At 39.6% G+C, this 27,689-nt stretch overlaps 1 protein-coding gene across 3 annotated transcripts in view; it reads right to left on the bottom strand.

Annotated features, from left to right (window-relative positions):
- Positions 1-1,020: 1,020 nt before the first annotated feature.
- The window catches only part of FRMPD1 (FERM and PDZ domain containing 1), a 194,352-nt gene continuing 167,683 nt past the window's right edge, over positions 1,021-27,689 (bottom strand). For 2 of the 3 annotated variants that reach the window (XM_044270938.1, XM_044270929.1), the window contains 8 exons: positions 22,087-22,206; positions 18,933-19,069; positions 18,114-18,240; positions 17,051-17,146; positions 15,239-15,421; positions 12,762-12,906; positions 10,254-11,120; positions 1,021-4,984 (listed from right to left, as the gene is read on the bottom strand). In XM_044270938.1, coding sequence (XP_044126873.1) covers positions 2,832-4,984; positions 10,254-11,120; positions 12,762-12,906; positions 15,239-15,421; positions 17,051-17,146; positions 18,114-18,240; positions 18,933-19,069; positions 22,087-22,206 — 3,828 coding nt within the window. In that variant the 3' untranslated portion in view covers positions 1,021-2,831. The remainder of the gene's footprint in view (positions 4,985-10,253; positions 11,121-12,761; positions 12,907-15,238; positions 15,422-17,050; positions 17,147-18,113; positions 18,241-18,932; positions 19,070-22,086; positions 22,207-27,689) is intronic. The other variant, XM_044270948.1, reaches the window with a different exon arrangement.

The following is a 27,689-nucleotide window of genomic DNA, read 5'->3' as shown; positions in this document are numbered from 1 at the left end:
TGTCTTGAATACCCACAGGGCATTATGAGTACTAGTAATAGTTTTTGGGCTTTGGGATGTCAAGGCTGTCTTCCAGGCCCGCATGAATTATGTATTTACTGAGTTCGGGTCAACTTGTGGTGACTTATTTGAACATCTTGGATAACCATGTTTTCACATTAAAGATTAAATGAACTTTATTTTTTTGCGCCATTATACTGACCGTTTCAAAAATAAGTGTAATATGTTTTTATTTTCATTTCAATCCAGAAATGTGGCCCTTAACTCACTTTTGTACAGTCCTTCTATGCCTTCTAAACTTGCAGTCCACCACCTGTTTCCATGGCTAGATTGTCTTCAGCTCCAGGGACACTGAAGATGTATCTCTCTGTGTGTTGGTGGTGTCTGCATTGGAAATGCAATGTTCTGACTAGAGGTTGGATCCATTAGTGTGTAAGAGGCTGTGAGATTGGCCCCAGGCATGCATGGATTCGTGTCTGCATGAATCTATATGAAAACTGCTATTTCCACTTGAACTGTCAGCTGTGGGGGTGTTTCCAAGTCATTACAATACATTCTTTAATAATAGCTTATGCTGTACTATATAGGCAAAAAGAACTTCTTCTATCTCACATTGGGCTTGATTCATACGTTCATCAATACTATCTAATACAATTAATGAGAACTCAATTTTGACATACTATGAGAGTTATACTATTGAGAACGCAATTGACATACTGCGGATTTAAAATCTGCACCAATGGTGGTCATGCTGGCACACTATAGGAAAAAGTGCTGGACTATGCGTACTTCTGTAGTCCAAGCCACCAGGCCAACGCTTTTTCCTATATTATACAAGCACGGCCACCAATTTTGGATTGCAGGGTGGTCGTAACCAATGGTAACAAGCAGTGTATAATGTGATGGGAAAATTAATCCAGCCAGCAAAGGAATCAATATGAATAATAACAATACATTTGTATTTGCCTTATATTAACTTTCTCTACAATATAAATGTTTGATGAAGTGAGACAACCCCTTTAATGCTTTGGCATCATAAAAATCACATATACTTAAGGGATTAAAAAAATCATGTTAGCCATAAATACCTTGGAGTCCAAATCAATGTACTATATTTTGATTTTATGTAATAGAGGGCGACTGTATAACATCATTTTAAGAAGAAAATACATTAGCATATAATTCTTAATAGTAAAATGAAAAAATAACTCAAAGAAAACCATTGTTTACAGTAAAATATAAATATTCTATATTTTATATACTCTACTTTCAATTCTATTATCATGTCATAGCTCTTTGGTGCATTCTGTACATATAAACAAGGACATACATACATTTATCAAAGTTATAGTGTGTGAAGTATGTGTAAACATTCTACTTAAAGAGGTTGTCCCAGTATATAAACTATTCCCTATCCACAGCATACAGAACCTAGCAGCAGTCCCATAGAAAATGCTCAGGACCACCATTGTATGTGATTAGTGGTGTTCCCAGTGGTTCGACCCCCACTAATCAGATTACTTTTCCCTATACTGTGGAGTTTATATCTTGGGATAACTCTTTAACTGAGAATTATATCCAGAGTGATACCATTTAGGGTCAAGAGATTAAAAGACTATACAGTGTGCTGAAGGAAAACAAACATTTCGTACAATTTACATATGCTTGTTAAGGCAATACTGATATTGTGCTCCATTAATTGTATAATTAGTGTTAGAAACAGTAAAGGTCCATTTACACGGCCAGAGAATCGGGCAGATTATCAGGAATGACCATTCCTGCGAATGGTCATTCTTGACAATCTGGCCATGTAAATGTGCCGCTGATGACCCGATGGAAGAGTGAAAGACTCATTTATCTGGTGATCCTGTCATTTATGCAAGCACCACCCATCATGGCTTTTGCAGAAGGTCGTGTGGCCTAAACAGAGATCTGCTTCTCAGAAACCATGATTCTGTATGAGCAAGAGGGATGGCAATAGCGATCCCTTATCCTCATACTGTGGAGGTGATTGCTGCATGTAAATGCCTCCTTCACTGAACAAGCAGCCAACTGTCGGGAAGGAGCGCTTCCTTCCAGACAGTCAGTCACTGAGGTGGCCTGTGTGATAGACTAATACTGTAAAACATTCATTTGGTCTCATCAAGTTAAACTCATCTCTGATGTTCTCATTAAAAACTCAACACATTCTGGGCGTCACGTATAGAAACTAGTTCAAAGAAAGGGCCCGAACACTGTTCCCTCTAAGCTTAGGCATTTTGGATTTTTTTTGGAAAAATTCCATTCCCTGCAGTCAGGTAGAGCTGTAAGACCTTATCAGAAGCTTGCTTTAGCCACTTCCTTTCCATACTGCACAGCTTAGGAGGAAACATTGAGTTGCATATGGGTGAAATATAACACTGTCTGTCAGGCACTACCATTAATTCATATGCCTTTGCTATAAATCGTTTCTTTTCTCCATATGGAATTCAAGAAGAAAAAATTGTCGAATGTTCCATTGAATATCATTTTACAAAGTTATTCTCCCCTGGAAGCAATGCTATCGGCATCAGACCTAAAACAGCAGTGCTCTACATAAAAATCAGACACTGACAAGTTAGAAAATAATATGCAACATCCTATTTGGCTACCATGGGCCATATTAATGTTTTTTTCTTTGTTCTAGTTTTATACAGTACTCCACTACTTCAGACTTGTCATTACATATGACAATTTGTTCTACAAGTTGATTTCTTCTAGCTAAACTGTGCAAAGCTTTGGTAGGTAGGGGAAGTCTTTTGACAAGTTTCATAAAGAGACATTCTTATTATCTTCTTATTTGCGTTTTTTTTTTAGAGAGAAACCAGTGATCTGAATTGCTGTGTCAGGCAAAATATAGCAGCGGTGAGAGCAGTGCACTGGCGAGCTAGCAGTTTGGAATGCAAATCGCGATCTTCGCTTTCTGAAGCCTTCTTGGCCGATTGGACAAACTGATGGTAGGTACATATGAGATCACGTAAATTAGTTTGGAGATCCATTTGTCGTTTATTGCACCCGACACAATTAGAAAATTGGAGACACACTTCCATCATTTGCATTAGACCAAAAAATGTTTCCTCTACACCCTGATAAATCTCTTCAGCTAACTGGTCTGATTTCAGCACTTTCTGTGAAGAAGACATCATCATACGAGACACGTTACAAAGGCAGGACTTTTGTTCTGAAAACAGTGCAGCACATTTGTCCCGAGGGTGTACTTTAAGCTTGTCTTTGTATTCCTCTAAAATCTTTTGTAGATCTAATACATTGTCTTGTAATTTGCCAAAACCAGTTGGAGAATCTTGTATTCTTCTCCTCAGAAGACCAAGAGCTTCGAAATGTTCTAAGCAGGATATATTGTTTCTGGAGGTATCATTTGGATTTTCATCATTTTCCACAAACAATGAGCCAACAGGAGTAGGTGGTATTGTTCTAGGCAATGGAGAAGCACTTCTAGTAAAATCAATAATTTCATCTTCTATGTCATTGTCTGTAGACCGAAAACAGGTTGTATATGATAATTGACAGCTGCAATTTCCTACTTTGGATGTCTTATGTTTTTTCTTATCTGAACCATAATTGTGAGATGTATTTTCTATGACTAAAGCTTCATAACCTTTAAACGCTAAGTTAGTGGAGTCAGCTAACCTTGGTGTGATTGAGGTTAGTTCTGATACATTTCTCTTTATGTATGTGGCATGCCCATTATAGCCTTTATTTGAACTCACTGTAGCAACATCAGAGTCTATTAAGTCTTCATTTTCATCACAACTCAATTTGAGCATATCCAATGTTGTATCAGAGGAACTCAAGCATGGTGCCGATAATTCTTTCTTACCACCAGACAGTCTTATCATACTAGGGGAATCATCTAAAGTAAACTGCTCTCGTTTTTGATTTGTTAAAAGATGCATTTCCTCTTCAGAAGAAGATGCATCTGGTAATGTAGAGGTTCCATCTTTAAATGAAGTGATGGGGAAATTAGTAAACAGATCAGCAAGTCCCTTAAAATCTAAAAGTAAATCAGTATCACTGGAGAAACCAAACAGTTTCCGTGTTTTAAATTTTTTTAGAGAACTTTCTTTACTGATTTCTCCTTCGGTTGTGGCAGAGTCTGCTCTTAGAAAATTGTGAATTAATGGTTTTGTGTCTTCTAACTGAGCAATGTATGGTAGCATTCTATCAGTGGGAGGAACTGTGAATTTTGAATTAATATCTTCTTCGGTAATCTTTTCATCATCATTTTGAAATATGTTTTTGAATATGATGTTAGCATTTTTCTCAGAGTTGTCTGCCTTTGTTGCCTCATTCAAGCAGTTTTCTTCATCATTATCAGTTGATTCTGGGCAGAAAAGAATGACTCCATCTGTGCTGTTTCTAAATATTTCTAGTGATATTTCTGATGGACTGGCTTGGCCAGTGTGTTCTTCGATATTCCAGTCTGTATTGCTATAAAAAGAATGACTGTCATTGGAATTTCTCTCCGTAGCTCCAGAGTCACTCCTGAAGCGAATAGCAGATATAGAGGACAATACTGAATCAGTCACAGATTTAGTCTCCATGGTGTCAGGCTCCATCTCCATTAGACTGGGCGAATGTGCTTTGCTCTTAGATTTAGCTATGGGTTTGTTTTGTACAAGCGGTTTGGTTTCTAGAAGAGCAGGTTCGCACTCAATGTCTTTCAAGGAGGAAACAGTAGGTGAATGTGAGTCTACTGGTAGGTGAGGCTCTTTCTCAAAACAACATACATGATCCATAGTCTCCAAAGAGTCTAAGGGTGATAAAGGAAATGTGACTTGAGTGGTATAGTCTGTCTGTAGAAAAGACCTTCTTTTACGTATTTGTGTTGACTTTCTAGTGTGCTTTGTCATTTTACTTCTTTCAGTAGAATTTTTCTCTAATTCAACAGGAGAGCCATGCAATACTTGTCTGCCTGCATAGGAACATTTGTTCTCTAATTTTGAACCTGAAAAAAGATTGAATATTCACAAAGTTGAGTAACACATTAAATGTTTACAGATTCATACAAATAAAGTTGTGTTTGTATATTCAAAAAATAATCAAACATTATACAAATTATAATGAAGGATTAGTGAATAGATGTATAGATGTGGCTAAAACAAAGGAAACTATAGTGAAAAAAAATCATGTAGTCTGATTGGTCTGTTGCCAGTTTCAAAGTAGAATTTGGAAAACTCAGAGGGGCAATAATGTTTTAGGGTGGAGAAGGGTATTAGCAGGATCTTTCTAGTTTTCTACAAGGCATTCCTTTAAAGATCACCAATAAATAATTGCCAATTGTAGGATGTGTTACTGTTTAGCTGTTACCTAGTAGGAATACTATTACAGCTTTAGAAGGATGTCATCTGAAGTTCATCTGCTAACTTAGAGGGATTTAACACAAGCTGTCATAAGATGATGTTAATGTTTCTTCATAAATGCAATATATTAACCACTTCAACCCCCCTAGCTGAAACACCCTTAATGACCAGGCCACTTTTTACACTTCTGCACTACACTACTTTCACCGTTTATTGCTTGATCATGCAACTTACCACCCAAATGAATTTTACCTCTTTTTCTTCTCACTAATAGAACTTTCATTTGGTGGTATTTCATTGCTTCTGACATTTTTACTTTTCTTGTTATTAATCGAAATTTAACTTTCAGTTGTAAAATTTAGCAAAAAAACCGACATCCATATATAAATTTTTCGCTAAATTTATTGTTCTACATGTCTTTGATTAAAAAAAAATGTTTGGGTAAAAAAGAAAATGGTTTGGGTAAAAGTTATAGCGTTTACAAACTATAGTACAAAAATGTGAATTTCCGCTTTTTGAAGCAGCTCTGACTTTCTGAGCACCTGTCATGTTTCCTGAGGTTCTACAATGCCCAGACAGTACAAACACCCCACAAATGACCCCATTTCGGAAAGTAGACACCCTAATGTATTCACTGATGGGCATAGTGAGTTCATAGAACTTTTTATTTTTTGTCACAAGTTAGCGGAAAATAATGATTTATTTTTTTTTCTTACAAAGTCTCATATTCCACTAACTTGTGACAAAAAATAAAAACTTCCATGAACTCACTATGCCCATCACGAAATACCTTGGGGTGTCTTCTTTCCAAAATGGGGTCACTTGTGGGGTAGTTATACTGCCCTGGCATTTTAGGGGCCCAAATGCGTGCAAAGTAGTTTGAAATCAAAATCTGTAAAAAATTACCGGTGAAATCCGAAAGGTGCTCTTTGGAATGTGTGCCCCTTTGCCCACCTAGGCTGCAAAAAATTGGTATCGCCGTACTCAGGAGAAGTTGGGGAATGTGTTTTGGGGTGTAATTTTACATATACCCATGCTGGGTGAGAGAAATATCTTGGCAAAAGACAACTTTTCCCATTTTTTTATACAAAGTTGGAATTTGACCAAGATATTTCTCTCACCCAGCATAGGTATATGTAAAATGACACCCCAAAACACATTGCCCAACTTCTCCTGAGTACGGCGATACCAGATGTGTGACACTTTTTTGCAGCCTAGGTGGGCAAAGGGGCCCACATTCCAAAGAGCACCTTTAGGATTTTACCGGCCATTTTTTACAGATTTTGATTTCAAACTACTTTGCACACATTAGGGCCCCTAAATTGCCAGGGCAGTATAACTACCCCACAAGTGACCCCATTTTGGAAAGAAGACACCCCAAGGTATTCCGTGAGGGGCATGGCGAGTTCCTAGAATTTTTTATTTTTTGTCACAAGTTAGTGGAATATGAGACTTTGTAAGAAAAAAAAAAGAAGAAAAAAACTCATCATTTTCCACTAACTTGTGACAAAAAATAAAAAATTCCATGAACTCACTATGCCCATCACGAAATACCTTGGGGTGTCTTCTTTCCAAAATGGGGTCACTTGTGGGGTAGTTATACTGCCCTGGCATTCTAGGGGCCCTAATGTGTGGTAAGTAGTTTGAAATCAAAATCTGTAAAAAATGACCTGTGAAATCCTAAAGGTGCTCTTTGGAATGTGGGCCCCTTTGCCCACCTAGGCTGCAAAAAGGTGTCACACATGTGGTATTGCCGTACTCAGGAGAAGTTGGGCAATGTGTTTTGGGGTGTCATTTTACATATACCCATGCTGGGTGAGATAAATATCTCGGCAAAAGACAACTTTTCCAATTTTTTTATACAAAGTTGGCATTTGACCGAGATATTTCTCTCACCCAGCATGGGTATATGTAAAATGACACCCCAAAACACATTCCCCAACTTCTCTTGAGTACGGCGATACCAGATGTGTGACACTTTTTCGCAGCCTAGATGCGCAAAGGGGCCCACATTCCTTTTAGGAGGGCATTTTTAGACATTTGGATCCCAGACTTCTTCTCACGCTTTAGGGCCCCTAAAATGCCAGGGCAGTATAAATACCCCACATGTGACCCCATTTTGGAAAGAAGACACCCCAAGGTATTCAATGAGGGGCATGGCGAGTTCATAGAATTTTTTTTTTTTGCCACAAGTTAGAGGAAATTATTATTTATTTATTTTTTTCTCACAAAGTCTCCCTTTCCGCTAACTTGGGACAAAAATTTCAATCTTTCATGGACTCAATATGCCCCTCAGCGAATACCTTGGGGTGTCTACTTTCCGAAATGGGGTCACATGTGGGGTATTTATACTGCCCTGGCATTTTAGGGGCCCTAAAGCGTGAGAAGAAGTCTGGAATATAAATGTTTAAAAAAATTTACGCATTTGGATTCCGTGAGGGGTATGGTGAGTTCATGTGAGATTTTATTTTTTGACACAAGTTAGTGGAATATGAGACTTTGTAAGAAAAAATAAAATACAAAAATTTCCGCTAACTTGGGCCAAAAAAAATTCTGAATGGAGCCTTACAGGGGGGTGATCAATGACAGGGGGGTGATCAGGGAGTGTATATGGGGTTATCACCCCGCTGTCATTGATCACCCCCTGTAAGGCTCCATTCAGACGTCCGTATGTGTTTTGCGGATCCGATCCATGTATCCGTGGATCCGTAAAAAACATACGGACGTCTGAATGGAGCCTTACAGGGGGGTGATCAATGACAGGGGGGTGATCAATGACAGGGGGGTGATCAGGGAGTCTATATGGGGTGATCACCCCCCTGTAAGGCTCCAGTCAGACATCTGTATATGTTTTGCGGATCCGATCCATGTATCCGTGGATCCGTAAAAAACATACGGACGTCTGAATGGAGCCTTACAGGGGGGTGATCAATGACAGGGGGGTGATCAGGGAGTGTATATGGGGTGATCACCCCCTGTCATTGATCACCCCCCTGTAAGGCTCCATTCAGACGTCCGTATGTGTTTTGCGGATCCGATCCATGTATCCATGGATCCGTAAAAAACATACGGACGTCTGAATGGAACCTTACAGGGGGGTGATCAATGACAGGGGGGTGATCAGGGAGTCTATATGGGTGATCACCCCCCTGTCATTGATCACCCCCCTGTAAGGCTCCATTCAGACGTCCGTATGTGTTTTGCGGATCCGATCCATGTATCCGTGGATCCGTAAAAAACATACGGACGTCTGAATGGAGCCTTACAGGGTGGTGATCAATGACAGGGGGGTGATCAGGGAGTCTATATGGGGTGATCACCCCCCTGTAAGGCTCCAGTCAGACGTCTGTATGTGTTTTGCGGATCCGATCCATGTATCCGTGGATCCGTAAAAAACATACGGACGTCTGAATGGAGCCTTACAGGGGGGTGATCAATGACAGGGGGGTGATTAGGGAGTCTATATGGGGTGATCACCCCCCTGTCATTGATCACCCCCTGTAAGGCTCCATTCAGACGTCTGTATGTGTTTTGCGGATCCGATCCATGTATCCGTGGATCCGTAAAAAACATACGGACGTCTGAATGAAGCCTTACAGGGGGGTGATCAATGACAGGGGGGTGATCAGGGAGTCTTTATGGGGTGATCACCCCCCTGTCATTGATCACCCCCCTGTAAGGCTCCATTCAGACGTCTGTATGTGTTTTGCGGATCCGTTCTATGTATCCGTGGATCCGTAAAAAACATACGGACGTCTGAATGGAGCCTTACAGGAGGGTGATCAATGACAGGGGGGTGATCAGGGAGTCTATATGGGGTGATCACCCCCCTGTCATTGATCACCCCCCTGTAAGGCTCCAGTCAGACGTCTGTATGTGTTTTGCGGATCCGATCCATGTATCCGTAAAAAACATACGGACGTCTGAATGGAGCCTTACAGGGGGGGTGATCAATGACAGGGGGGTGATCAGGGAGTCTATATGGGGTGATCACCCCCGTCATTGATCACCCCCCTGTAAGGCTCCATTCAGACGTCCGTATGTGTTTTGCGGATCCGATCCATGTATCAGTGGATCCGTAAAAAACCTACGGACGTCTGAATGGAGCCTTACAAGGGGGTGATTAATGACAGGGGGGTGATCAATGACAGGGGGGTGATCAGGGAGTCTATATGGGGTGATCAGGGGTTAATAAGGGGTTAATAAGTGACAGGGGGGGTGTAGTGTAGTGGTGTTTGGTGCTACTTATTACTGAGCTGCCTTTGTCCTTTGGTGGTCGATCCAAGCAAAAGGGACCACCAGAGGACCAGGTAGCAGGTATATTAGACGCTGTTATCAAAACAGCGCCTAATATACCTGTTAGGGGTTAAAAAAATCGCATCTCCAGCCTGCCAGCGAACGATCGCCGCTGGCAGGCTGGAGATCCACTCGCTTACCTTCCGATCCTGTGAACGCGCGCGCCTGTGTGCGCGCGTTCACAGGAAATCTCGCGTCTCGCGAGAGGACGCGTATATGCGTCCAGGAGGAATGAATCGACCGCCTCCAGGACGCGTCCCTGCGTTCGGCGGTCCGGAGGCGGTTAAAAAGGGCCTAAATCCTTAGTGAAACCACGATCATGCAGCAGCGCTTCTGAGAGCACTCTGCACTGTTGGGTTTCATCTGCTCTGTTTGGCTTTTTCCAGTGTGGGGTACTGATCCCATATATTCTCCATTGGTCTGTACTCCGCATGCTGGAAAAACCAAACAGAGCCAATCAAACGCAACAGTGCAGAGCCCTCTGACAAGTGCTGCTGCACAATTGTGGTTTCAACTAAGGCTTAGGCTCCCTTTAAGAAAAATGGTAATGGATTTCAGAGAACAAGGATGGTGCATGGTAAAAATGCATGAATGAATACAGTTTAGAATTTGATTTACCAGGGGAAGTTAATGTGGGTGTGAACCGATCAGTAGCATCGAAAAATTCCTCTTCAGAGCTACTGTCTCCAAAACCTGGTGGTGGGTCAAGTATAAGACATTCCACTTCATCTTTCCTTCCATGACCATACACTTTATGTTGCACCTTAGCTTCTGCTATTTGATCCTTTACACAGTTGCTTTCTGGGCTGCTAGGAATGTTCCTATCCACACTGCTGGCAGGGGAAACAGAGCACAGACTGTAGTACTCCATGACATTATTTTCTGTAAACTGACAGCCAAAGAAGCTTTGCAGATCATTATCCTCTCTGTTGCCCATCTCTTTGGGAGATATAGACGTCTCCTTTAAATCTGTAGCTGTATCTTCTCTGCTGTTAATCTGCTGCAAAAAGCATAACAATGGATCTTGCTCATTTTCTTTGCATTTCTGTTCAGGATTATCAGTAAAGACACTTTGGTCTTCTGTAGAGATATCTTTCAAAATAGGTGTATAAAACTGAAAAAACTCCGGCTTACTTGAGGAACATGTCTCAAGGTCATCTTCTTCCAGACCATCCATTGAATCACTGGACCAGCTGATTTTATAACCTTGACTTTCTGTATTAGCAGAATCTGAGTTTTCGGAAATGCTGTCCGTATCATTGATTGTACCATCACGGTGATATTTTAATTTAATGTCGCAATTTTTGTTGTCTTTATTTTGCTTAATCTCACATTCATTTTCCCGGTCTTCTTCCTCATCCTCCTCCTGCAAAGGTTTTATATTTCGGGACTTCAAAAAGTGAAGATCTGATGATGGGTCTTGTGAAGAATCCAGCTCTGAAGAATCCAACTCTTCTGAGTCACTGCAAGCTCTAGATTCATATCCTTAAAGTAAAAACAAAGTTGGTTACTGTATTAACTTTTATACTGGTAATTAATCATAAAAAATAATACATCATAAAAAATACATAATTCTTTGGTCAACTAGTTTCTATTAAATATTTGTAAAGTTCAAACAGACATCCCTCTGCCCCCTCCCTTTACCCAATATGATGCATCAGGGATATCAGTTGGAATACCGAAATATATGTATTAATTTGGTAGAACTTCTACAAAGTATTTAGTATTAGTAGTTATATTTATAGTAAAGCAATGTTCTTGGTTGATAGTTTTGATGGCTACAATTCAGACCGTATATGCAGTATTGCGTAACGTTTGGGGAAACTGTGCTCAAGACATAGCAAAGCTTGAAAGGGTTTAAAGGTGGGAAACTAAGCTAATTCATGAAATAGGTGGACAAGGTAACCAGAAAGATTATCAAAATTACGTTTATTTGGTTTTAAAAAAAAGTGAAGAGGGGACATCCTCTGCGTCTAGAGGAAAGAAGGTTTGTACACAAACACAGAAGAGGATTCTTTACGGTAAGAGCAGTGAGACTATGGAACTCTCTGCCTGAGGAGGTGGTGATGGTGAGTTCACTAAAAGAGTTCAAGAGGGGCCTAGATGTATTTCTGGAGTGTAATAATATTACAGGTTATAGTTAGTAAAATTCTGAAGATGGGTTGTTGATGCAGGGAGTTATTCAGCCAGATTTGGAGTCAAAAGGGAATTTTTATTCCCCCTAAGATGAAGGAAATTGACTTTTACCTAATGCATTTTTCTGCCTTCCTCTGGATCAATTTTGCAATATCATAGAATAAAATGGATGGACTTACAAACTATGTTACTAAATAAGGACATTTTCCAGCTCTAATTCCATTAACATTCAAAGAAAATAATAAGGTATGAGAAAAACAAGATATTGCAGAACTAATTTTATATTTTGTGTTTAGAGAACAATTCTTAACAGATGAGAGCAGCTATCAAGTTCTGATTTAATAAGTAATAATTCTTTCAGTACTGTTGGAGGGGGTAAGTCCAGATGTATCCAAACATGGTGCAAAAATGTATTCTTTTTGGTGTGTTTTGTTTTTGATATATTTCCGTTTAACCCCTTAGATGCCATGTTCAGTAGTGACCATGCCACCAGGTGATTTGACATATGGAGAGGACGTCCTTGTTACCCACACACAATCTGATTTCAGGGTACCAGTGGGTAGCACTCAATGGACTAACAGAAGCCCACACTAATTTGTACTGCACAATGGACATGTAATAATTCCTTAAAACCTTAGCTGCCCCCATAAAAAAAAACACACCAAAACAATTCTTCCTACAAAAAAAAACAACCCTCATAAAGCTATATCTGTGGGAAAATAAAAAATGTTATGGGTCTCGGGGAAATTTCATCCATGAAATGAAGTTCACATTTATTGCTTAATGTATTTGGGAAAAGAGCATTTATTACATTGAAGAGGTTTATCTTTGTGTTTTGTAGTATTGTGTCTTTTTTTGTAGTATTGTGTAGTTCCCGCATTATAACAGACATAATATTTTAGTTTTGTACTATATATATATATGCTAGTGAAACATAATCTTAAAATGTACATGGATAATATTAAAGACTTGTGTGTATACTAGTCTTACCTTCCTCTGTAGATACCCTGTGGTATAAGTTATTACTAGGCCACTCAAAGATTGATGTTGAAGTACTCCCAAACAGCTTGCAGTAACCAAAAATGAGACATGCAATGTCCTTTGCACTATTCGACTCCAACAAAAGGGAAAGAGGCTAAATAAATGAAAAACGTAATTAAACAAAACCACAACACAAACAAACTTCTCACTGTTAGATGACATGAAAGGGTGTAAATCAGAAAAAACAATGAAAAAGAAATTTGGATCAGCTCACCTCCATACAGGTATGGTGCATGCCATCTGGCCTGGCAACCCGGAACAATGCAGGAAAAACGTGGATAGATCCGGCAACCAAATAAAAATGAATTCCTTTATTAACTCAGCACATAGTATAAAAATATTAAAACCACTGTTGCTTATGCATTTCAGGCATACAATCCCTTCCACATAGCATGAGGAAGGGCTTGTATGCCCGAAACACGTAAGCGACAGTGGTTTTAATAATTTTCTATTTTCTGATTTAATAATGGAATTCGTTTTTATTTGGGTGCTGGATCTGAAATAAAAAAATGAAACCTTATTGAAACGTAACCTGTAATTGGTTCATTAAAAACACAGGGGGTCATTTATTAACCTGAAATACGCCTATATTAGGCGTATTTCAGGTGCAGATTTTGCATATTGCAGCGCAAAGGTTATTTGCACCGTAATCTGTGACTAATTTGTGGCGTGGGTAGGGAAGGTAACGGGTCATTAGACATGTCTCATTCATCATTTTCTACGCCTGGTTTAGGCGTACAAAATGGTTTAAATGTAAGCCAGCCAGGAAACTGTCTTACATTTAGAAGCAGTGCTGGATGTGGCGATCCACCGCCAGAGCAGGGGCTTTATTAAGCGTCTAAAATGCAGGTCTTAATAAATATTCTCCTCACAAAATTATATGAATGATAAAAGAAATAAGTCTAAATAAACCAAAGTGTGGTCCAAAGTACAGTATTTGCAGCAGTTATTAAAGTTAAGTAGATACGTTTGATAACAGACAAGATGTTGGTGCCCAGATATCAGTGGTTGCCAGCATCTTGTCTGTTATCAAACTTATCTACAGTACTTACCTTTGGTCCCCTGAAGAACCAGAACATTCTCTACTGGGGAAACGCGTTGGAACGGTACAGCAAAGTTTGGTGCTTTATGCAGGGTTATATAAAGGATTTGCAGGGCTTAGCCACCGAGAAGTGGGATCTCCCCTGTCAGGGTGGGTGCTCCGCTTATAGGCAGGGGTAGTCCAGGGACACAAAAGGGACAGAAAAGGAAACGTTCCAAACCTGAATGCTTTGGGAGCAATCCCACTTCTCAAGCTAAAACAAGAAGTGTCAACTACTGTAACTACTTACACTGCTGAATTGTGAGTAATGAGGGGCTGAATGCTGTGTAGGCCCCTGAGCCCCTTTGTGTAAGTCTTCTGCACTGCATCTGTTTCCCTAAATTTACTAGCTGATGCAAATACCTTGGACAAAACTTTTGTCTATTTAGAATTACTTGTTTTATCATTTATATAGTTTTGTATGGGTATTATATTTTTAATGAACCAATTAAAGGTTACATTTTAATACAGTTGAATTTTTTTTATTTCTGTGGCAAAAATGTAACAACTACAATTTTCCGGACTAACGATTTTGATGACCTATCTTCAAGTGACTAAATTGGCCTTACAATCTATGGTTAAGTGTGTGTTCATGATTAATAACACTGTATCTGCCCATTATATGACTTGTATCTTGCATTTGCAGTAGTTTTTCCCCTCTGTAGTCTCGATTTCTTATTTTCCCTGAACTCAGCTCCATGAGTGGTGGAGACTAGCTTCTATGATGTATCCCATACACAGCAGTCATAGAGAAGAGAAGATCCTGTTCTGTTATCTCTCTGTAGCACATAGAGTACATTAAAGAGCAGTAATGAACACTGTAGCTATGAATCCAGCAATGGGGTAAGGTATAACGCTTAGTAGCTGCTACAGCAGCATTCTCTTTTTCTTTTTGGCAGATCACCCCTCTTCCTCTCCTTCTCCTTTCTATACTATGGGTTACAGCTGTAACCTCATCTCTGAACAGCTAACCCATTTTTACTGAAGGTAAGGCTTCAGCTTCTGACACTTGCCGTAGTAACTGAGCTGCCTGACTTGTGGCATCTACTTTTATTGTTTTTGAACTCTGGTCAGGAGAACTTGCACGATTCATTTTTTTCATGCAATTATTCTAGATAACTGGCATTCGGTAATAAATCTTCACATTATATAATAATATAGATTTCCAAATGTTGCACCATTAGTAATCGCATAATCAATTGCTTTATTAATAAATGGGTTCTCCAGAACTATCACATTTATGATCTATAGCCAATAATCAGTGCTATACATCCCGAGAACTCTTTTACCATACCATTCATGTAACTAAAATAAAGTAATTAGAGTTTGCATTGATTGTACTTACCTTGACATCCTGCAGGTAAACCTTCACCATGCTTACTTTTTCTGACTCTGCAGTTAGCTCTATCTTGCTGATACTTGAGAATTCTGCTAGGGTTATCATGATGTTCAGTTTGTTGTTAATAATCTGGCTGATACCATACTTGGCTCCAACAAGAAGTGTAACGTATGATTCTCTGTCTTGTAGCTGAGATAAGAATATGGTCAAATTTTGAAAAGATAACTGATAGGCAACTAAGTACAACAGCGCTATGTGAGATAGAAGATGCTTCTCTCGATATTCTAACTAAAGTTGGGCATACCCAGTCAATAGCTGTCGGATGGCAGCCATCTCTCCAGACACCCTCCCAGCTCCACATACACAGCAGAACGTGTATGTGTATTCTGTGAGGAGAGCAGATAAAGCTTTAAATCTTTTGGGAGAACGAAAGGATTGATCCTTCTCTCGTTTTACATCATCTGTCGGGGGGAGATTCTGGAGTTTCCCACACACATTAGAGGGTCGGCGGGTTTGGCCAACAGTACAGTAATGGTATGGGGGCCTTAATGCTGATTGTGTACTGGTATTATGACCTATTCTGCGCTCTCTGTTTGCCATTAAACATGAACAGGAGAGAAGATTGCTGCGCTCACCTATTTATACGCTTTGGAGGCACAGATATGCCTGGATCTGGCATCTCAAAATGTCCAAAATAAAACAAGAAAATCTAGCTTCCCATAAAAGCATAGTTAACCTTTATTTTTTAAATAGATAAAATCCAAAAGTGACACAATTCAGAAAAATTGCCCCGAAGTCTTTGCAGTCTACTCAAGACAGGATTACACATTTGTTTGATATACAAAATGCGTAGACTTTATTTTATCTATTTGAAGAATAAAGGTTAACTACGGTTTTATGAGAAGCTGGACTTTCTTGTTTTATTTTGGTCTCTGTTTGCCATTGTATGAAGCCACAAAACTTCAGATGGCCATAGACATAAGATTTATAACAGTTATAAGCTCTAGCTCCCGCAATAATGTGCATTTGGCTCAGGTGAACATATACTGCATGTTTTTTCAATTCAGCAACAAAAGGATCCACCTTATGGATAGGCATGAGAGAACTTGTGTTCTACAAGTTTGGGGTTCGAGTTTTATTACAGTTCAGTGATGGATTCCGTTACCACGGGCCATAACGGAATTCTGTGACGGAATGCCTAACGGAAGGCCTTTAAGAGGCATTCCGTTTGGCATTCCGTCATAATAGAAGTCTTTGGCCACATAACGGATCGGTCTGGTTCATGGATCTTCTATTATGACGGAATGCAAAATGGAATGCCTCTTAAAGGCATTCCGTTATGCATTCCGTCACAGAATTCCGTTATGGCCCGTGGTAACGGATTCCAGATTGGAATTGTAATAAAATCCGAACCCCGAACTTGTAAAACACAAGTTCACTCATACCTTCTTATGGATTCTTATTTACTGGCCCTATTGCCTATTCCCATATATTCAACAGAGTCTCTGCCAGGACATTAAAATCCAGCAGTCATACATACAGTTACGTAGACTTTAATGCTCTCAATAAGAAGACTCAGCTTTGTCCATGTATCAGCATTATACCGTAAATTTAACTTGAAATCTTTCAGATTCTGTATTGCTAGATTAATTATTCTAATTTACATCTCTAACAATAAATAATTTACTATAATATTTCATGTGAGTACATACTACTTACTAAACCTAGAAATTAATGATGGACATGAACAAGTGTTTAGTGTTTCTTTAAGGGACTTGCATGACATATATACTTTTCTTACACATATATGGTACATACCATTAGTGTGGCATTGAATATTTTCCCCCCATAGGTCTTTAAGTCTCCGAGGATTTTTAAATATTGCAATCGAACCTGACTTGCAGATATTGGCTGCTAAAATGGAGTAAAATGGAGAAAGGTTAGCGTTTTGTGTTACAAGGTAAATCAGCTTCACTTGCTCTATAACATGAACCCTGACAATGCTAATATACAGGCATGGCTAGACTGAAAATTCAATACTACCTGTGTATAGATTCGTTGCCACCAAATGTAATATGAATTAGTTATACATCAGTACCAAGAGAAATTTGACAGAAATTAGATCAGTCTGGGTGATTTCAACAGCTTTTCAGCAAAATCATCATAAATTCATCATACATCATCATACATGTATTCCACCCTGATTAGCCCCTATCAAAGATGTAGCATGGAGGGTAAAAGCCACAAAAAGGATGCAAGTTCTACTGTATACCAGTCCTTTGGAAATCATGTAGCCAGTGTGTCTCCTAATCCCTAAAGATCTATAATAGAACAAGATAAGGATAGCAGAAGTCTAATAGTTATCACATTATTTCCTTAAGCAGGGTATCAGCAGTCTTTGGCACGCCAGCTGCTGTGAAACTACAACTCCCAGCAGGAAAACATGATCAGCTGTTCTTGTTACTCCCATAGAAGTGAATGGATCACTCTGGGAGTTGTAGTTTCAGAACACCTGGAGTGCCGGAGATTGCTGATCCTTGTCCTAAAGCTCAGCAGTGGTGTAGCGGTAAGCTGGTGCAGAAGTTTGCCCTGTACTCTAGGGGATGAAAGGTTCTTGTGCCAACTAGAACAGCAGTACTATGAAGGAACAGTGCTGAGTTGTAGTCAGAGCTATAATGTTATGGAAATATATACCTCATATGAACAGTGTACAATAGTATAGAACCTATACAGTGAAAAGCCATGGCATACACCATCACATGAGTATTGCTGGGTGACACTGGTAAATATGCCCTGGTACCCATTAGCTTTAAACTATACCACTTATTAAAGGTAGGCAGTATGCACCCAACTGTTACACATGACAAATATTCCTGGTCACCTTTTGTCTTGGTTCGAGAATGCATTGGTTCCTCTTCATGTGAAAGCCGATTGCTTTCTTTATGTCCTTCCCTCTCATGTTCCGAAGTAAAGTTGGGGATAAAAAGTTATCTATTCCCCAGTCTTTTCTAGTGGAAAGAAAGAACAAATAGTGAAATCAGTGATATTTCCATTGACAGAGTACCAGGTGTAAGGGGATCTCTGATAAGAATATGACTTAAATGAGAGTCAGGAGTTCAGAGATAAGGACTACACATGCAGCCATCAGGGCAGTCTCTGATGGATTCACTGTAAAACAGAAAGCAAGACAGTCTGATGATACACTTAAAGTGATAGCACTACTGAAATGTTTTAATAAAGACCGATTAAAAATGGTTTTTGCCCAAAATGACTAAAATTGCAATGAAAAAAACATTGTCCCCAAAGTTGGACAAAGCCTTTAAAGGGGTTATACACTATAACACTTATAGACAATCCCTATTAGTTAAATAGACAATAGGATGATCACAGGGTGTTTCACTGCTTGGATACCCATCTACAAAATGTAATCTGTGGAGCAAAATGGCAGTAAGATTACTGATTCCTTGCACAGGCAAAATTACAGTTCCCACCGAAAGCAATAGATTTTCTGTTTAATGCCTGGAGGAGCCGATTCCTCTTGGACACAAAGAGTAAATTATAATAACAAATAAAAGTATATACAATTGTCATGTCCTCATACAGTATATGCAAATATAAGTATGTATTATTTATGTTTCTTTAAAAGCTTTGATTTCTATATGAACATGTGTGGCTGACAACTTAAATCCATATCACTTACTCAATATATTTGAATGTTATCTTCTGTGATTGTCCACAAGAATGAATACGTTCCTGGATGTGCAAAGCAGCCAAACGTAATGCAACGCTGCACTTCGTCTCAACCGCAAATCTCTCCTGAAGTACATCACTGCAGCTCTGTGATGGTAAGGGACAGGTGAGTCGGAGACACATATATAGATATAGCTTACTTTTCAATGTGGATATTAGAAATATAGAAAGTTGAAGGCCCTCTGAACTACTGTATAGGTTAATGGAAGTGGGCTCAGTGCACACTGCATGTGATCTTATTGTCAGCAGTATAAGTCGGGGTATAAGTGTACAGTGGCATACATCGTTCATAGCGTCCCAGCATGGTATACTTTTTTTTGTGGGTGGCCCTCCGTCCAGGAAAGCACAGTCTGCTCCGCTTTCCTATACAGTTGAGAAAGGCATGCCAATGCACAATGTCCTGACCGAAGCTAAATGGACAATCATTTTGCCTCTGTTGGGCAAAATATGTTTATGGTATAAGCAAGGAACTTTTTCGGGCATATACTTTAAACATAGGACATCAGACACAGTGTTCACTGAGTCTTATTTGGGCACTGCAAGGTTAATAACCAGCCCAAATTCTTATACATGTAATTCACCCCAGAAAATATTACTTTTCTTTACTAGCTGAGAAGCCCACTTTAAGGAGAATGTTGCCTTACTACCTAATCTGCATGACAGGTCATCTTTATAGATATCATTATATAGTGCTGGAAGCAAAATACTAGTATCTTCTCCAGGAAAAAACATTACATTAAAGGGAATTAAGAATATGAAAATACCTAAATATTACTTTATTATAAATATATTCCCAAATACCTTTTTATTAGTTGTAATGGCTTATTTTTTCTAGGGTGCAATCATCAGGAGAAATAAAATAGCAGCTGTCCTATTATTACACACAAAACCTGTCCTAATCACACAAACAATTGTTTTAGCCGACATTAACATTTTTGTCCAATAGTTGGAGAAAAGGGTCTTTCATTCAATGAAAAATCGTTTGTGGACTCTTTGAAAGAACATTTCCAGAAAGTAGAAAATAGATTCACACCGGCACAGCTTATATCACCCGGTCCATTCAGATTTTCCAGTTTGAATTCCAATGTTCAGCGGTAAAATAGCAAGCAATTCACATATAACAGCCAAGAAAAAAGGTAACCACGGCACTCACCAGTCTATAAAATGTATATCCTTTATTTCATTCTTAAAAAAAATCTCGGCATAGCGAGGTGAACACAGAAATAACTCAGAACAACAGACTGCTTCACACTATACATGCCAGGAGGAAGTGCATATAGCGCAAAACAGTCTGTTGTCCAGAGCTATGTTTGTATCCACCTCCCTATGCTGAGATTTTTTTAAGAATTAAAGAATATACATTTTATGGACTATTGAGTGCCATGGTTACACTTTTTCTTGGTTATTACATTTCCAGATCTTTCGCCCATCGCCTGGTTTCAATGAACTATGGCCAGTTTTAACAACTGTAACAGCTAATATGGTCAAAAATGGGAAAGGCTGTCAAGCAACCAACTTCTGTATAATGTGTACTGCCACCTAAAGAGGTGTGTTCCAATACATTTGTCCGTGTAGTGTATTTTGGTTTTAAAACTGTACTCAGATGACGTCATCACATGTGGTAAATTATAGAAAATCTCCTTGCTGCGCCTTAGCAGGGAAACATACCTTCTATCTTGAAGGGAAGGCGTTCCGAGAACAATCCAGCAGTCATCCATGATATATAAGGCCCAAAGTCCATCAGTAGCATTTTTCTTATAAAGATCTCAGTTAGCATGTACTGTAAAAGAACTGAGACTTTTAAAAGGAACCTGTCAGCTGTTCTATGCTGCTCTCACTGAGGGCAGCATAGTGTAGTGACAGACCCACTGATTCCATTGTGATAGCCTTCAGTACTTTTAGAGTACTGACCCACCAAAGCCTAGATAAGTCCAACATCCCATGCCTCTGGATGATGATTGACAGTTTTTTTTCCTATGCACAAAAGGAAAAAAACTGTCCTGACTCCATCATCCAGAGGAGGAAAAAAAGTGGGGGCATTGTGGGACATCGGACTCATCTTTCTCTCAGCACAGGCATAAAGCAGGCTTCAGCAGGTCAGTACTCTAAAAGTACTGAAGGCATTCATCCCAGGAGCGACAGACCACTGAAATCGGCAGGTCTGGAAGTACACTATCCTGCACTCAGTCAGAACAGCATAGGGCAGCTAACAGGTTCCTTTTAATGTCTGACCTCCTTCCCTTCAGGCTGCATATATTATATTCCTTGTGGTTCGCTTTCGGACTGACTGACCTTCATTTCTTAAAGTAATGATGGCCACTCGTTTTTCTATACTTAGCTGCTTTTTTCTTGCCATAATACAAATTCTAACAGTCTATTCAGTAGGACTATCAGCTGTGTATCCACCTGACTTCTCCACAACGCAACCGATGGTCCCAACCCCATTTATAAGGCAAGAAATCCCACTTATTAAACCTGACAGGGCACACCTGTGAAGTGAAAACCATTTCAGGTGACTACCTCATTGAAGCTCATCAAGAGAATGCCAAGAGTGTGCAAAGCAGTAATCAAAGCAAAAGGTGGCTACTTTGAAGAACCTAGAATATGACATATTTTCAGTTGTTTCACACTTTTTTGTTATGTATATAATTCCACATGTGTTAATTCATAGTTTTGATGCCTTCAGTGTGAATCTACAATTTTCATAGTCATGAAAATAAAGGAAACTCTTTGAATGAGAAGGTGTGTCCAAACTTTTGGTCTGTACTGTATGTCAACAGTATTTTCTAACATATACTTCTGTTGGCTCTGATGTATGGCACTGTGTAGCTGTTGACACCAATGGTAAAAAAATGGATATGCACAAAATATTTGTTTTGTGATGGCCCACAAATTGGCATTCACAGACTACTGTGCTATTCGAGTACCGTACAGTTAAAAAAAAAGTGTGCCAATGTATATCAGCTTGATGGAGGTCACAGGGACACTTTTTTTTACCTCCATCTGGTAATTGGTAACCTATGAATACATTTGTGTATGCAGTGTGAACAGAAAACATGTGAACATACCCTTACACTAATATGTTTAAAGTTGCACACACTCACCTGTAAGTAGAGATACTCAAAGGCAACTGGATCCTCCTGAAGGAGATCAAGTGGATCTTTGGGTACAAAGCAAACTCTGAAGAGACATCTATAGTCATGAGATTCTTTCTTCTGCACCACCTATAAGGCAGATATATCATTAATATATCTTAGAGATCACCTGTTTCTTGTGTTTTCTGAGCCCAAGATTTGATTTCCAAAAGTGGCCACAAGTGATGGCCATTACATTGCAAGAGGGGCTGCAGCTGCATTTTCCAGAGGCCATGAGTCGCATATATCAGCATTGTTATGGCTCATTTGAATGGGCATATTTTGTGCTCATTTTTTATATTTCCTATAAAATCCAGCACTAGGAAAAGGAAGATAGTTCCCAAAGGTTATCCTTTTGCAAGAAATATATGCAAGGGTATGCTGAGATAATATACACTTGATTTAGACATATAGTCCTTGCTGTCTCATACTGCCTTACCTCTGGGAGATAACATACACTTGATATATATATATATATATATATATATACATGAACCTACCCACAAAGATTGGAATGATACAATACATAGACATGTAAAATGGTTACATCTCATTGTATTTGATAGGCTTCTCCCTATACAGAAATGGGCACATTTAAAAAATACAATACAGTATACCGGTATATATCACAAACTTATATACCACAACATTTTTCAACAAGTGGTCTGCTTTAATGTTTTCCATCATTGTTTATTTTATTTTACCTTTTCTAGCGTGCACATATATTATATAATGTACTTTTTTTTTTAATATGAAGTAATATAGCATTTATTAGCATTTGAATAATGCAAACATAAGTCCCCAACACCCTCATGCCCTCCCCCCACAAACCATCATTATGATGCCCTCCATCTTCCATAACTTCCAACATTCGGCTACACCATCACAACCGCATAATAATTACAAAGGCACATGCCCTTTCCCTACAGCATTCCCCACAGAACAATGATAGCAGAACTGCGATCTTATAAAGGAATATACATTTTTTACCAGCCAGAACTTCCCCACATTACATTACATATCGTAGAAACATTCCATATATCCTGCAAGAAATCGCCAACCACGGACCCAGATATGCACAGCAAGCAATAGTACCCTCACACTAATCCCAGACGGTATCTCTGAAGTTCCCTGGACGCCAGCCTCGTTGCATCAATCCAAGGAGTACAGAGCTTTTCAAATTTGGCCATAGCACCCCTCATCCTATAAACCGCTCGTTCAAAATTAAGTAACCAATTAATCTTGGCTATAAATTCAGTTTTACTAGGATTACCCTCATCCAGCCAATGTTGAGCAATCAGCTTACGAGCCATATACAACATTCTGGCCCCTGCTATCTTCCTGGGCTCAGTGATTGGCAAGTCCTCCACATATCCCAATATACAGACAAATGGGGTCCAGTGTAACTTCATACAGAGAATCAATGAGATGCAGCACCGTGCGCCAAAAACCCTCCAGTGCCGAGCATGACCACAGCATGTGTAACATACCCGCATCTTCCTCCCCACATCGCGGGCATTTAGAATCCAACCGGAGTCCAATATTAAACAGAAACTGAGGAGTTCTATAAACCCTATGAATTAGATATAGGTGCGACAGCCTGTGGGCCTCGCTGAGAGAGAGCTGCGGAATCCTCTCCAATATCTCCTGCCACTGAGTTTCCTCTAACAGCCCCATCTCCGCTTCCCATTTTATTCTACTATTCACCGGATGGTCTTGTAGAAATAGGTCCAGCAGGGTCTGATAGAGCAGAGAGATAACTCCAGAGAAGGAATCCCTCTTCTCCATAAGCGCAATAATCTTGTTTTGAAGTACCGTGTTCAACATACCGCCGTCATGGTCAACCCGGAAGGCAGCTGCAAATACCTATAAAAATCGGAGGACGGTAATACAGTTTCCGTCTGAAGTTGCTCATAAGATTTGAGACCAGTATTATCAATAAATTGGTGGACTCTAATAATGCCCCTGTTGCGCCAACCCCCCATTCCCTGCAAAGAGCCCAAATGAGGCAACCACGGAGTGTCCCATATAGAAGTATACTGCGTGACACTTTTGATGCCGTGCATGTCCCTCACTTTCCACCAAGTCTTATGTAAGAGACGCAATGTAGGGAACGCCAGACCCGACAGTTTTAGCTTATCTGCCCTCTAACATATATTGTACTTATTCACAGTTGCCAACAGAGGGCTGAGCTATATATTTATTATTATAATTTTTTTTTTATGTGTGTTCCCGCCAGGCAGGCACAACTTGCTACTGTTCTGGCCAGCAGGAGGAGCTCATAATAGTCAATAACTGTTAAATGAAAGTGAAATGCTCTGGATAGACAATAGATAGACAAATGTCAAGGTTTTTACTATTATTTTTGGTATGTATAATTACAACTACTATAGAGAAGCATCACCATGTAAAATTTAAGGCTACTTAAAAAAATATCTAGGCAAAACATAGCAAGTCATATCGTAGCATATATTTCGTAAATAATATAAACAGAAATGTCTATTTGTGCAGCATGTTCTATATGGGGCTTCAGTGAAAAACGCATTGCATTCAGATGTAATCTGGATGCAGTCCGGGTGCAATGCATTTTTTTCTAATGGTTGCTAGGAAATGTTGTTTGTAAATCATTATTTTTTTTTACGCATGTGAAAAACGCATCAAAACTGATCGCACCCACTCGGAGGAAAACAAAACACTGAACGTAAATGCAGACAAAACTGACTGAGCTTGCTTGCAAAATGGTGCGAGTTTCCCTGAACGCACCCTGAATGCATCCTGAGCCAATCCGTCACTCTCATGTGAAAGAGGCTTTAATAAACCCATGGATGACAAACTCTTTTATCTAACTTTATACAGTATGACCCATAAATTTTTGGGGATGCCTGAAACTTCAGGTGCCTAGAGTGCTGCATTTAAGACACATGTTCCCTGCCCTCTGCCTTCTGGGGGACTTATCTCTCTTGGCAAACTCTGTTGAGGGCCATAGCGAGGGCCCTAAGATTTTGATTCTAAGATTTTGGATGGTGAAAAAAACCTCCTACTTTAATTGCATAGGAAACATTACTACATTACATGGTTATTAATGTGAAGTGGGTCTATATACAATGAGTGTGTATTATTATTATTTATTATTAAAGCGTCATTCATTCATTCACGGTAAGGGGTATACATACATAATACAGACAATTGCACTAAGCGTGTATTAAAAATTGTTATGCTTCTTGGAGTGCATGGATAGAGACGCTGACAGATGATGATCCATAAGGTCTCTTTGCTTCATAGGGTGATATTTTCTCTATTTTTTTTTCTCTTTTCCTCTCCTTTCCCTCTATCCCCCCCCCCTACATTGAGTGGTTTCTGCGTGTTGGGTGGGGGGTTTTACAGTTTTTTTCCTCTATTACTTTGACACGGTGTGTATTATTTAGATTTTGTAATAAAAGAAAATATATAATTAAAATATAATGGGACCTATTACTAAACCCATAGATGGTGTGAACTCTTTATCTAACTTTTCACGACCAATTAATTAGCTTAGTTTTAGACAGAATTTTACAGCAGAATTGTAGCACAATCTTGGCTCAAAATCTCACAACTTAGACCCTGCCCCTGTTTCAAAAATCCCCGCCCCTTCCCGCTAAGCCCGAATCCATTTCAAAGCGAGTCGGAAAAAAATTGTGGAAACCTTAGTTACACCAATTGTTACCACTTTTTAGACAAATTCTAGGTAAATCTGCGTCTGTGAGTTTTGGAGCTTCCTAGATCCTTTCTCAGATTGATAATGGATTGTTTTACGCTACTAAAGCTACATTCAAAACTCTCTAACAGTTTCTTCATTGACTTTAATTTTAAAAACTCCCTTTTTCGGTAGATGATTTGAAAAACGCTTGAGAAGCGATATGTTACTGTAATTCTTAGAAGCAGATTTGATTGTGGATTTCATAGAAGTCAATGGGGAAATAAAGAAACCTCAACCAAACACTCTTCTAGTACTCTTGTAAAACTCCTCTAAAACCTCCACCAAATTAGAAATCTGACACCAAAAACAATTTGTTTTCAGCTAGAAATTTGCTACTGATCTGCAACAGATTTGCTGCAGATTTTGCAATGTGAACTTATCCTTAGGCTTTAAAGTATAACTGTCATCTTTTTTTTTTTTTGGAGTATTGGATTGTGGTGATTAATATCTCCTTGGTGGCCCTATTTCAACTTTCCACTGTGTATTCAATTACCCCTTAATTCCACAGTTTTGTTCCCTGTACTGCCTACTTTTACCTGTGCCTAAAATAAGGTTTCTAGGCATGGTCCGTCTATGTGTTGAAGGACAGAGGACGCAGAAGCACGCAGCCTGCAAGGTCAGATTACAGACAGCCAGGGACTGTAAGTGAATGATTAAAGCCAGGTCCTCCCCAGCAGCTGATAACAGTGCCTGGGCTGTGTGCACTTCTCCCTGTCCCTGCGCTTGGCAGATGCTCCCTCACTCAGCAGAGCTGGAGAAGGCAGAGTTGAAGCAGCGCAGAGCAGGGAAGGGAGATCTGCCATCTGCTCAGTGTATAAATGAAAGCAACATGTGGTAAGAGGACCCCTTTGTGCTGCAGGAGATTAACCCTTTAGGGGGGGGGGCTCTGGTTACTGACACTTTTGGGGGGGCTATTGTTACTGGCTAGTGAGGGGAGGCGGGATTAGCCTCAGGGTGAGGGCAGTGGCGGCCATCTTAACTGAATAGTGAAATTGCAGTTTTATGCAGACTGGATGCTATGGGCTGAATCTTATCAAATATGGGGTGAGTCAGTCTAATAGTAACTGATTCTGGAATATCATGTTATTAGTAACTACATATATGAAAATTTAAATTAGGGTCTAAGTGTGACAGTTATCCTTTAAGCTGAACAGTTGAGCAATGTCTGACGGTTGCTGGGACACACTGCCTAAGGGCTTGTGCACACGGCTGTTTCTGCTTTTGCGGTCTGCAAATTCCAGATCCACAGAACACGGATACCAGCCGTATGTGTTCTGCATTATGCAGAACGTAACACTTTGCCCTCTACAGAACTGTCCTACCCTTGTCCTTAAAACAGACAAGAATAGGACATGTTTTATTTTTTTGCAGGTCCACGGAACGGACATACGGATGCAGACAGCACACACATGTTCTGTCCGCCTTTTTTGCGGCCCCATTGAAGTGAATGGGTCCACATCCGACTTGCAAAAATGTGGATCGGATGCGGCTCAAAAATATGTTCGTGTGCATGAGCCCTTACAAGCAATCTTTTGAGTGAAGCAGAAAACTGAGGGCAGAGAATGGGCAAGGAGACTTGGCAAGATCTTTTACACTACTGCATTATCCTTTTTTTAGTGGAAACATAAATGTAGATTACAGCCTTTTCAAAGAAACACTATACCTGGTATAATTAACAATAGAAAACAAACAAATAATTTATACAATGCAAAATACATCAATTACAATATGTAAAATAACAAACATAATGCTTTAGAGCAGCCTGCTGGACGCTACCTCATACCTGCCGGCCTGCTACGTGCATCGGTTTTCATCCGCCCGACTATTGGCATGTTTG

This window comes from Bufo gargarizans, chromosome 1, assembly GCF_014858855.1.
Source record: "Bufo gargarizans isolate SCDJY-AF-19 chromosome 1, ASM1485885v1, whole genome shotgun sequence".
NCBI lineage: Eukaryota > Metazoa > Chordata > Amphibia > Anura > Bufonidae > Bufo > Bufo gargarizans.
Note: the sequence above shows the minus strand (reverse complement) of the source record. Positions and strands in the feature narration are given on the sequence as shown.